This window comes from Nanorana parkeri, unplaced genomic scaffold, assembly GCF_000935625.1.
Source record: "Nanorana parkeri isolate BGI_ZX_2015 unplaced genomic scaffold, ASM93562v1 scaffold1432, whole genome shotgun sequence".
NCBI classification, from domain to species: Eukaryota; Metazoa; Chordata; class Amphibia; order Anura; family Dicroglossidae; genus Nanorana; species Nanorana parkeri.
Genome location: NW_017307700.1, coordinates 57,194 through 69,821, shown reverse-complemented (window position 1 = coordinate 69,821; position 12,628 = coordinate 57,194). Strand labels below are relative to the sequence as shown.

Sequence of the window (12,628 nt, the reverse complement as noted above, 5' to 3'; positions counted from 1 at the left end):
TATATATATTCCAAGGTTCTAAGCAGGGAGTAATATTTTAGTCGCACAGATGACTTTAAAAGAAAATTACCAGTGATCTTTTTGATGTCGCTTTTACCCTAACATAACAGCTAACAAATAATAGGTTGTACAACAAAGCTATACAAATAATACTTTTCTGTATGTTTTGGATACTTTCACAGGCAAACATGTTACAAGCAGCTGTTTAGTGGTCCTTTTTTTAATCCAATTTTTTACCTTAATTTCAGTACATAGTGCAATAAAGTGTATTTATACCCAAAACTTAAAATTTTGATTAGAGGGGGAAAGGATTAGAACTCTCGTCAGGTTTTACTGCTGTCAAAAGCTCCATCGGAGAGATTCTTTCACTTTCTGTCTGGTAAAAGATTGTCCCCTAGAACAGGAAGTGAAGGGAAATCTCTCCAGCTGCAACACAGACAGAAGTAAATATGTTTTTAAAAGTTAAGCAAGGGAGGGAGAAATTCAATCTTTCGTAGTTGGGGAGAATAACAGCAGTAAAAATGTATTTGCTGCCCGAATTTCTTTATTATGCCAGGGTTTTACCAGTGACTTTCAGTTTCTAAACCCTATGGAGAGGCATCCTTTTCATTTGTATAGACTGTGACCCCTCATTGAGTAGCAAAACTGATTGATTTATTTTTAATAGATCAAAACCACAGTGAGGCTTGGGACTACTAGTATCTTAGAAGTATTATCATAACTTTCCCTTATGACACTGTGGCAACCTGTGCATGGAACTTTGTATGCATACTTGGTTTTCCCAGTATTTCAAGTCTTTTGTGGTTGCATCGGAAAGCCTGTGCCTCCGCCACTTGTCCTATAACTAAATATTCCCTGCAACCGCTCTAAAACTGGGGAACCTCCAGCTGTGGTGTAACTACAAATCCCAGAAGGCATTGCAAGATTCTCACAGGCATGACTCCCAGAGACAGATGCATGCATAATGGGATTTGTTGTTTCACCACAGCTGGAGGGCCGTTTGTACTCCACCCCTGAAAAGCTAATTTCCGCAAATACACCTGTCATGTCCATTATTTCCACAGGGTTGCATGAACCCAGTGGAATGTACACCTTGACTTGGAAGTAAACGCTACTTAGTCAATCATTTTTTGGCAGACTCAAGTGTGATACTCTTTGTAATGCTCCAGACTTCTCACCAACTGAAACCAGGGCTCTCTCTCAGTACCTCCAAAAAGAACCCAGGGCTTATTTCCATTTTATTGAATTTTTTTTTAAACATGTTTTCTTTATTTTGAATTTTTGCATAGATTTGTACATAGTATAATGCAGAATACCCAAACTGTATCAGGTTAAGTATGAATATTCACTTAATCAAATAAAATCTCATGTACCCGGATAACAGTCCGGTATGCATTTTGACAATACATAACATAACACTAACCTTGCCTATGACCCAACCTAGTCTATTTATTCAACTCGTAGCTGAACTAGGTCTTTGTGCAATAATCTTGCTTATCTACAGCGGGATTTCGCAAGTATAACCTTGGTAGTCATTTTATTTTATTTAATAACTTGCCACCTCGTTATGTCACCAGATCTGGATCTCTACCGCCAGAGCTCACCCAATGTCTTAGCGGTTGACGCTAATTAAAAACTACTTTTGTGCTGGTACTTGGTCCCTTTTAAGGATATCCTGTTCTGTTCCCAGTTATCCACCACATTGTTTCAAGGGTTGCTGGGCAGATGGATCATTCCTACATATATGGTGGAAATGCCCAAAGCCCAGAAAATTCTGCATTTATGTTTATCAGCCCCTACACACAATGTAAGGCACCTCATTCCACAATGATCTTTGAGGCTTCTCTTAATTAAAAAGTCAGTTCTGTAAGGCTATCCCAATCAGACTCCTAACCTGTATTCTCAGGTATCACAAATCTTTTATGAAAAGCTCTGAGCTCTACAGAACAAAAACTTGACTATTTCCTTTTAGTGCTAAGCTAGCTATACTGTGTGGCTCTTTTTGAGCTTTAGGCATATGGACCCCATGTGTACTATACACATATTGTGAAGAGTTGCAACCTGTGTAACTAACTCACCTAGGATACTCCGGCAACCATACCTTGCCCGTTTCTCCTCCTAATTTTAGTTTTTTCCTTTCCTCTACTTTATTTTATCCACTCTCCTTCCTACCCCTCTAATCCATTTTTTTCTTCCTTTAACCAAACAACCTTCCCCTTTTTATCTGTATTACTCAGTCTTTTCGGTTCCATCCAGGTAGACCTGCCCATGGTGAGAGAGAGAACACAGACTTTTCATGTACATACTGCATGCCATGATAATCTTCATCTCTTTAGTTACCGTACGTTTGTTTTTGTAAAAACAACTGCTGATGGTATGCATCACTTTTACTGAGATTTATTTATGTTGGATCTGCCTACTGGCTTAGCTGTCTAAGTACATACAACCTACTTTGTTTGAAATAAAAATCTTTTGAACAAAAATTAAGCAGGGGAATGCTAGACCCTTTGCCAGTTTTTTTATTGTCTGTTTCCCTGGTGCAGATTTTCCCTCATTTCCTGCATTTAGAAAGGTTGCCTCTAAAACAGAAAGTGAGGGGAAATCTTTCTAATGGAGCCCTGGATACAGGTTCTAAATTTTCTCCATTCTATCCAAAGTTAAAAATAAAAGCTGTTGGGTATAGATGCATTTTAAGACTGTTCAAGACTGCTAAATAACTCCTTTTTTTTTTTTTTCTTCCTTTTAAGGGAGGACCGCTTTCTTTTTCAAAATTGGACTATGCAGTCGCCTGGTTTATCCGTGAATCCATGACGATATATATTTTTCTGTCTGCCCTCTGGGATCCCACGATCAGCTGGAGGACAGGACGGTATAGATTAAGATGTGGAGGCACAGCTGAAGAAATTCTAGATGTATAGTTTTCAATTTCTGACTGTATATAAAAGAAGAAAAATGCAAAAAAGGAAAAAAAAGTATTATAAATTGTTTATACGAATGCTTTTAAAAAAAACAAAACCACAAAACAAAAGCCTACCTTTTGAATAGTTTTTACATGTATGTTTTGCTGTCTGATCTTTAAATTATTTTGCATGGCACTTGCATCTGTGAAGACTGTTTGTAATCTAGTCCATATGGGGCAATGTATTGAATGTATTTCTTTGTTAAAAAAAGAGATACTTTCAAGATGTTATAAGTACTCTGCAGTAAACTCTATGGAAGCTGGGGAAAACCATTGTGCTGTTTTGTAAAGATATGGCGGTTGGATGCAGTTTCTGTGAAAAATGAGAAATTAAGGCAGTAATATTTTCTTGTGATTTATTATCTGAGCCCTAACACAACCACATTAATGTGTGTAACAACTCGCCATTCCTCCTTTTTTAAAAATTTTTTTTATATATAATAAAAACCAGTATCTCACCTACTGGATTTCCTACACACTGTTTGGCTACCTCGTAGCATTGCTGCAGAGTAAGTATAATCTTCACGTAGTGGCAACTTGTATGTGAATGTTCTGTAAACAGCAAGAGAAGCATTATTAAAGTGTACTTGTCTGAAGCAGCTGTTTTGTTGGTGGAAGCAGTATATATGTAAATGCAAGCCAGGTACTAAGGACCAGTGACTGTCTTAATTGTTTTACTGGGTCATAGTAAATGGGATGCATTGTCATAAATATTGGCACAGGCTAAAACATGGCTGACTCTAATGTGTATAAGCAAAGGTTAAAAAGATTGTCTTCCTAGCTGTTACTGCAATGAACCAAAAGTAGACTGTTTGATTGCTCCCTATGGCTTGCCATGCTCTTAAAGATCATTACTTATTTGTCCCATCTGGGACCCTTGCTAATCAAAATGCTGTACTTCACTTTAGCCTTTGCCTCCGTACGACCTCCTGGTGAGGTGTTTATTCTTATTTTTATTTCTTCAGCGTAGTGGGGGTTTTTGTTCTACAAATGGTAGAAATGCCGTTTAGAAATCAGCTCACGCGTTTAACTATTTTCTTACTCCACAAAACAATAAAAATTGCTAAGTCATTTTGTAACATATTTAGTATCTTTTTAATGCATGTATGATAAGCAGAATGAGAGAATCACAGTAAATAATGTAAATATATATTTAAATGTATAAAACAAAAGTGAGGTTATATTTGCCACATTGAAGAGCTGTACACAGTCTTAATTTATTAGCTATCAAACATGTCTACTGTTGGGATGTATGCTTTATACAGTTGGCTCTAGTTGTATTTAAATTTATTTTTTGTTAATTATTTTTTTAATCTATACTTGTATAACCGCTTAAAAAGTGCAAAATGTAAATGCATGCTGTATATTATTCCTATAACTGTTTATATTTATTGTTCTCAACCTTAAAGTCTGGTTTTCTGTGAACTTGTGGTGAACTGGGCGTGTTTTTGGTTATGTACATGCACTTAAAAGAAGTGAACAAGATATGCATAAGCCTTTAAGAGTCCATGTATCATTGTCTTGCTATGCCATCCCCACCACCTCTCATGGTGTTTCCATACTGGCTAGTGTGTAGGACTTTCTCAAATAAGCTTGACTCCTTGCTGCTGTTAAGCTTAACACATGCCAGAGAACTTTAATTGTCTTTAAAACATCAGACTACCCAAAATGTATATTTCGGAGTTGAATAGATGCTTTTGGTTGGAATCGCCTACTTGCTTCCTATATATTTTATTGTCTGCAGTCATAAGATCTTTGCAGCTAAGTTTCCAGACCTAGCCAGCAACCATGGCCACTTCAAATTGGTTTCACTGTCCCTATTTGATGTGGTGTTTATTTTAGATTGCAGAGATAACTGGGAAGTTTAAGACTCCTCTTACTGAAAAAAAATTAGACTGAGACTCTATGGCTTGGGAATCTCCTGTGGGTAGGTCTCATCTCTTAGGTTCTGTGAGAAGCCAATGAGTCATTCAGCCCACCAGCATCTATTTATAGCCAAAGTATCAGGGCTGGGTGGACTTGCCTGAAATAGGGCAACATTCAAAGTCTAGCACCCTATAGCAACCATTCCAAAATCACCCCTCGTCTCTCATTGAACTGCAGAAATTTGGTTGCTATGGGTAGATGCACAGCATACCTGTTTGCACTAAGTTATGTGAAGTCCTATGTCTTGAAAGCAATAATTAACTCTTAACATTCGGGCACTTGTTTTCCTTACTGAGCCTGTAAATAGTTTGCCCAAAATTGTATCCACCTAAAGTGATTTCTCTGGCCAAATCCATCCTAGCCAGTTAACTGTTTGCCTTATGACATCATCATATTTTGTTTGAAGGGCATCTGTATCAAACGGGTGGGGTGAGGCTTTTGTTGCATGTTCGCATTCTTTACATGAATCAGGGGCCTGTGTCCCTGAGGAAATGGCAAATTGCAAGCCAGTCTAGTTGTGACCCACATAAGCTGTCCATTAAATGCTTTCTATAATTTGTTACATATTTTTGTATTTTTTTTGTATTTTGTATTTTTTTTGGTGTGTTTTTATGAAGTTTGTTTGATGCCATCCTTTTACACTGCTATCCACAACATTCTCCAAACTATCCGGAAGCTTTTGAGTGTTCACATTGTATAGAGGCTGACGGCTGGGCAGACTTCAATGTTTGTTTTCTTGATAGAACAATGATGTTTTGCACTTCTTGTACATCTGCTTATTAAGAAAATGTGGAGTTGTTCCGAAGAGAGCTGAAGCTTTTGAATTCAAATACTGTGTTAAAGTGGTCGTAAAGTAGATGCAAATGAGGACATATGTAGATTTTTTTTCAGTGTTTATTTAAAATCATTGTTCCTCAAGTTCTTTGTTCCAAGAAAAGAAAGAATAAATTTTGATTATAGTGTCTTGTCTTTTTCTCTCATTTGTGCCTTTGGATTACTATTGTCTAAGCATGCTTATATAACCATGGCTTCTCCTCTGCCTATTTCAGGTAACTGCTGCAGTATGAAGCCTTACTGAACAATTGGACATAAGGGTTTGCTGTTTATACACATTGAGGGAAATCATCGAAACTAGGGCAGACAGAATCTGGAGCAGTTGCCCATGGCAACCTATTCAGCTTAACTGAACAAACTAAAGGGAGAAGCCGATTGGTTACTGTGGATAACTGCTCCAGATTCTGTCTGCTCCAGTTTTGATAAATTCCCCCCATTGTATATAAAGTTCTCCAGTTTACCAGGTTGTAAAGTTGCCCCATGTGGGTGGCTCTTAATCCCTGTGATGGTGGAAAGTCAGTAAATTGTCAATAATTAGCAAGTACTTCTAAAACTTCTCCTCTCCAGTTTGAACTAATCTTACATACATACATAACAGATATTTTCCATGAAAAGATTACATCAGGCCTTATTTGTTGTTCACAGCTCTTGAGAATGCTTTGTAACCCATATACTCTGAATGTCTTCGGAGGCAACTAGATCTGTGGAAATCGCTGTCTAATCTGTGATCTTTTGTTCCTCCGTTTTTTGAGTAGGCATGACAATTCATACACTATCTCCTAATGCGTGTTGTGCTGATGCAGCTTTTTGTGTTACCTGCACTGCAGAACTAAAAAAAGGTTTGGGCTTAATAGGATGGAGCAGCACTATGTGCCAGTAAAACACCAGCACGTTACCAGACAGAAGAGGCTACTTGGTTAGAGCTGGATAAATGGAACATTGCAGTGCGTTTCACTTGTGTACCTACAGAAGCCTGGTGTATTGAAGTCCAGAGCAGAGGAACAAACACTTCTACACATTAGGCTGATGGACTATGTTTCAGTTTTTTGTTAAGTGTCCTAAAGGGATGGATGTCTTTTCTCTGCTGAGAAGTTTTACTATTTTACTAGCCATTTTTTATTTGAGACTCCTCTCTAAAGGCTCATTAATGGGCACGTCTTGTGAGCCGCGCATTGGGAACTACATTGAATTGAACTTTTGGTTCTATGATTACCCCTTTTTCATTTTTGCCTCCATGGAAAGGGTTAGCACTCTGGGGAATAAAGTACTGTGTCACTATATGGCTAGGTGTAGCATGCCATGCTCTTCCCCCCTTTTAAAGGTGAGATGGCATCTTTCCATCACTGCTCTTATTTGCAAGAGATGCACGGTTTCACCTTTTAATTAGTGCTTTCTGCTTCCTACAGTGACCTGGTCACCTCCAGCCATTTTAACCTCTCCTGCTTTTAACAGCTAGTTTGTGAGTAGCCATTGTTTTTACCTGGTGTTAATGTTAGGGTGTCTTTGTTAAAGCAGTGCAGCATGTTGAATCCCAAGTACAAGGGGAGCAGTCCCACTGCATCAAGTCTCTCCAGCTTACGATCCACAAACCATTCCAGGGAGGCTTGCAGTTTGCCTCCTCATGGGCCTGACACAAACAGCCTGGATTGTTGTCCCCTGCTTAAGTCTTTTATACTCAGTGTCTTCCTTAGCTCTGTCAGATGTGGCACCCTCCTTTGCTTAATCCAGAGAGGAGTTCTCCACAGCTATGCTTGATTTTAAAGGCTAAATTACAAATCTGATTGCTGACTTGAAACACAGATGTTATAAGCCTACTTGTATGCCTTCCTCTCTAGAATCATACATGCCTGCACCTGTAGGAGATTCTTAGACTTTTGCTGCAGAAGCTCGGTCTCAAAAAAACCTTGATGGATGAATTTGTTCCTGACGGCCCAAGGGTAGCTGCTATAGCTCACAGGCTTAATGATAGCCTATTGATTCTTATTGGCACAGTGCATGCCACCTTGCAAAAAGAACAGCCTATAGCTTCTACTAGTGCTGTTACTAGTCTTGGGGTCTCCCAGGGATCTTGCACTATCGAGACTTTTCTGGAAGACTCCTTAATTGAAAGGGGGCTGTACAGAGACTGGGAAACTCCTGATAAACTATTCACACTTCCTAAATGGTTTACAGACCAATACCCATTTGAGGAGACCTTTATCGAAAGCGGGCTGTTCCCACTGTGGATCTGGTGATATATTGTCTTAAAACCCTGGCCTTACCTGTTAAAGATGCACCAGTGTTTAGGGATCATATTGACAGAACCTCTTCCAAATTATTTCTTTCACCAGATGGACCTTCTTTGCAACTTGCTATTGCCATGATGTCAGTCTGACAGTCCTTAGGCGAATGGACTAAATTTATGATAAATAATCCAGCTGCTATGATTATGATGGCAATAAGCTTAGAACTTATGCCTTCAGTCTCACACTATTGTGTAGATGGATTAGTTGATATTGTTAGTCTTCTGTCTGTGAATATGCAAATAACTCTTTAGCTAAAGTATTTTGGAACAGAAAAAAACAATTGCTGTTAATTCCTTTTGACGTGATCGTCTTTTTGCTTCTTTGGACAACCTTATAGTGGATGTCACTGGGGGTAAAAGTATTCATTTGCCCCAGCAGAAGAAGCCTAAGCCGCAGACTGTAAAGGCTTATTCACCTTCAGAGGCCAGTTGGCCATTTTCTTTTTATTTATTTTTTGATTCAGGGAACTTGGTTGCTAGAGGAGTCACGTCTCTTGATTTAACATTCTGGAGCACTTAATGATTTGGTTGTCCATGCAGCACTGGACACCATGACTGGGAAGAAGTCCACATTCCAGGCTTGCCTGTTCACATTCCAGCTGTGGACAATTGGCAGGCAGATTATCTCCGCTGGCAGCGTTTGAAACCAGGGGAATGGTCCCTTCATCAGGAATTATTTCAGGACATGTCACGATATCAGACACCAGATGTGGACTTCCTGTCTTCCAGGTTCAACAACAAACTGGAGAGGCTTGTCTCCAGATGCAGAGATCCTCTGGCGAAAGCAGTGAATGTTCTGATGACTTCTAGAATCTGTATAGCCTGATCTATGCCTTTTTTTCCTCTGAAGCTTCTTCCTTCTCTACTCTGCAGGATTGAAATGGAGAGCATTCTGGTGATCCTTATAGCTTTCAACTTTCTCAATGATCAAACTTCTTCTGGCAGACAGCCCAGATGGACTTGATTTGCTATCCTAAGACCCAGTTTACCACCCTGCTTCACGGTTGCCTACTTTAACGGCATGACCGTCTTGAGAGGCAGGAACTTTTCTGTATTGGTAGTTCCCTTGCTGTTAAAAGCCTAAGAGGTCTCCCATCACACATGGAAGGCCTATTTCGCCTGGTGCAAGAAAATTAAGTTTTTACCACATGAAATACTAAGTGGCAAGAGTCCTGACCTTTCTGCAGTCGAGCCTGGATCAGCATTTGTTCCCGCGTACCATCAAAGTGCAAATCTCATCTCATGCAATCATATCCCAAAGACCACTTGCCTCCCATTCATTGGTTAAAACTTTTGTACAGGATATCTCTTATGTGGCACCTCCAGTACAACCACCTGTGACTCTGTGGAACTTGAATTTTTGGTTCTGTCTGCATTTTAAAAATCACTTTTTATACCTATCAGGGATATTACCCTCTCTACCCTCACTCAAAAGATTGTCTTCTTGGGTGCTATCACCTTTGCATGAGGTGTTTTAGAAGCTGAAAGTCTTGTCCTGTAAAGAATCCTATCTGGTAGGACTGCACTGAAATTTCGTTAGAAAATGGTACTATGGGCAAAATGCCGATCGTACAAAAATGTCAGAAAATTCAGTGCAATTCTAGCTTCTCTCCTCCTTGCTGAGTGCCAGTCTGTGTCCCCTCTGATCACTGCTGCTCTCTCCCACCTGTGTCAGCGGGGGATCAGAGGGGACATAGAGAATCTAGCTGCAGTCACCCAGCAGAACAGCCTCCTGCGACAGGCAAAGGAGTCAGGATGGAGAGTGAGTTACAAGCTCTCAGCGATCAGAACTGATTTCTGAGTGTTTATAAATAACTGAGGACATATCATGCTTAGTGTGTCCCAAGTTATGAATGAACAGGATGTACTCTACGTCACTTCCTGTTCATGTTTGTGGACATAGTAACTGATTCCATCGCCTCAGTTTATAAATGGACAGGAGCACTCGGTATAGAGGCTTCCTGTTCATTTATAACAGGGGCTGCAGAAACAGAGATCTAGGACTCTGTGTCCTCAATCTCTTTTTCTATTTTAAAAAGGAAATATCAGGGGTCTGTTTTAGACCCCTGATTTCCTAAAGCCCACAACAGTAAAGCAAATTAAATAAAAAAAAATTTAAAGGGTTTAACCACTTCAAGACCAGGTGTTTATCCGGCCGTTCTGCTTTAAAAAAAAAGCACTTGGCTATTTTTAATGTATACACTTTAATATGCATGTGATTTGTTTTCCTGCAGTACTGACATTTGTTTTAAATGAGAAAAACATGAATGCAGAAAACCAACACTAAACTGTAATCTGAATGATCTGTTTTGTATTTTTTAATGAATTTCCTGCACCTCTCTCCTTTTCAGACATGCAAAGTTTGAAGTACAGCCAAAGTTTGACCTTTTTTGTTTTTAACATTTGAAGCGCCTCTGCATACACTTGATGTGGAAAATACAACAGTTCCATCAATGCACTGCACAGAACTTTTCCTAGGGTATTACATGGGGAAAACATCAGAGGTGGAACTGAGGAAACGCAAATCTATCTAATGAACTTTACTGCATTCGCCTGTCTAAGACTAGTACATTTACAGAAGTATATTTACAGCAGCAAGAGAGTCACACTTTGTCCTGGCCACATAAGCTCTTTTTTTTTTTTTGTATTGTCTGTGGCCTCACACCTTTTACAGTTTGCCTTCTAACCTTGTGTAAATGACCTACTTTAAACTTTTGCATATCTCCTTTCTGTCCTGTTGACACTCTTAAATTTTAAATTAATCTAACATTCATAAAGAGTTAAATGGGAGTGTAAATAATCTATTAGGTTTGCCAAGTCAGTGCGAAACCATGATCAATGCAAGACAAATCCCGATACTTTGTGTAAGGCAAGAATCGTTAGGCTAGTAAAGCCTGTTTGGCTTGCTATGTGCCTAGCATGCCAGGAATTTGTCACCTCAGTAAAGTTATGATCACAGTCTTTGTATACTGCTTCACGAAACTAACCTGAAAGCTGAACTACAATCATATGGCTAAATACGCAGATAGTCCTGTCTGGCAGGGAAGAAGTTCTGATTTTTTTTTTCCCTGCAGAAGTTACTGAACAGTGAAAGGAGAAGCAGCAGATGCATGAGCAAATCTCTCGGTAACTCCTCTTAGTTGCTCTCTCCTGCTATCAGCATGCTTCTCGTTAGTACATGTGCACTGCAAAACCACTGATTGACCATGTGTGCTGTTTTTCCATCTCCCATTCTGAGTTCTGCTGAGGGTTGGGCCTCATTCACATGAGAAACGGCCGCTACCTCACAGCCGTCCCAAGTGTTTACAGTTTCACGTCATCCGACAGGTGAGCCATGATTGGGCAAAGGCATCATGACTTTGCCCAATCATGGCTCCTAGGCCTCATTCACACGAGAAAAGGCCAGCACGTACAGATCCGTGCTGTGTGCACGGCCGTATCTGGCAGCTCCCGGGAAGGACAGGTGCTGTGTGTGATTAGTACGCAGCCCCTGTCCTTTTCTATTGGAATACTCCGCCCTACGCTCACCTCCAGTGCAGGTCCGTGCGGGTGTCCCAGCTCGGAGGCAGACAGGATCTATCCTGTCAGCGTACGAGTACGGGCACCAACACGGACGTGCAGGGTGGATGAGCATAGGGCGGCGTACGGCCGCGTATTCCCATAGAGAAGGACAGGGGCTGCGTACTAATCACACACAGCACCTGTCCTTCCCGAGAGCTGCCCGATACGGGCGTGCACGGAGCTGTACGTGCCGGCCGTTTCTCCTGTGAATGAGGCCTAATGCACACAATCTGCTGCCCGGAATACTGGCAAGTGATTATCTTACTGCTGGCCTAAATACTGGGGAGTGATGGTATCCAGACATTGGGGATCTTAATTGTGGATCAAGGTAGATGTCAGCGCAGTTGGGTGTCAGTGTAGATTCCCTGCGCAGAGAACTAATGCTCTATTCTTAGACACCCCCCACACTAATCCTTTCTTAAAGTGGCTGTGTCAGGGGTTTACCAAACTTGCAATGATAGTAGGTGGTAAAGAAAGCAGCATTATGCTTACCTGAATGGTGGCCTGTTCGCTAAAACTTAGCTCTATAGAAGAGCTCTAGCTCTGACACAACAGGGGGTGTGCAAACTTCTGCAAGAAGGCGACAGCGTCCACACAGGAAGTAAGGGCCCTTCTCTGCAGCATGCTGGAAGTGGACAGGCTTTTCTACCTAAGCTATGGCTGCTTTCTCAAAAACATGCACTGGAAAGGTGGCCATACACTTTACAACCATCGCAAGACCTGAGTCTTGCAACGGTTGTAAAGTAATTTAAAAAAGAACGATCTGTCTGTTCAAAAGTACGATCTGCTCATCTTGGACAGGCAGATCGAGCTTCCGATGACCGCAATGCTGAGCGGGCAGTGTGCGCGTGCGGCATTTGTCTCCTGAGCATCATTCAAACCAGCTGAAAATCGTACGATTTTCGCCTGGTTTTCTAGCATGCTCCTTAGACAAAAGACGTGCGACCGTGCAGTAGAAACGGTCGCACGTCTTCATTCACACTGCATGATTCTCGTACGGTCCCCTCATATACACAGACATCCGGGCCACACCGCCTCACCCGATCCCCTCATATACACGACAT

At 40.7% G+C, this 12,628-nt stretch overlaps 1 protein-coding gene across 1 annotated transcript in view; it reads left to right on the top strand.

Moving 5' to 3' along the window:
* Window positions 1-2,962, top strand: part of UGCG (UDP-glucose ceramide glucosyltransferase) — a 57,625-nt gene extending 54,663 nt beyond the window's left edge. The window contains exon 9 of the mRNA XM_018569952.1: window positions 2,748-2,962. Within this exon, the coding sequence (XP_018425454.1) occupies window positions 2,748-2,918 (171 nt within the window). The 3' untranslated portion in view covers window positions 2,919-2,962. The remainder of the gene's footprint in view (window positions 1-2,747) is intronic.
* Window positions 2,963-12,628: the final 9,666 nt, after the last annotated feature.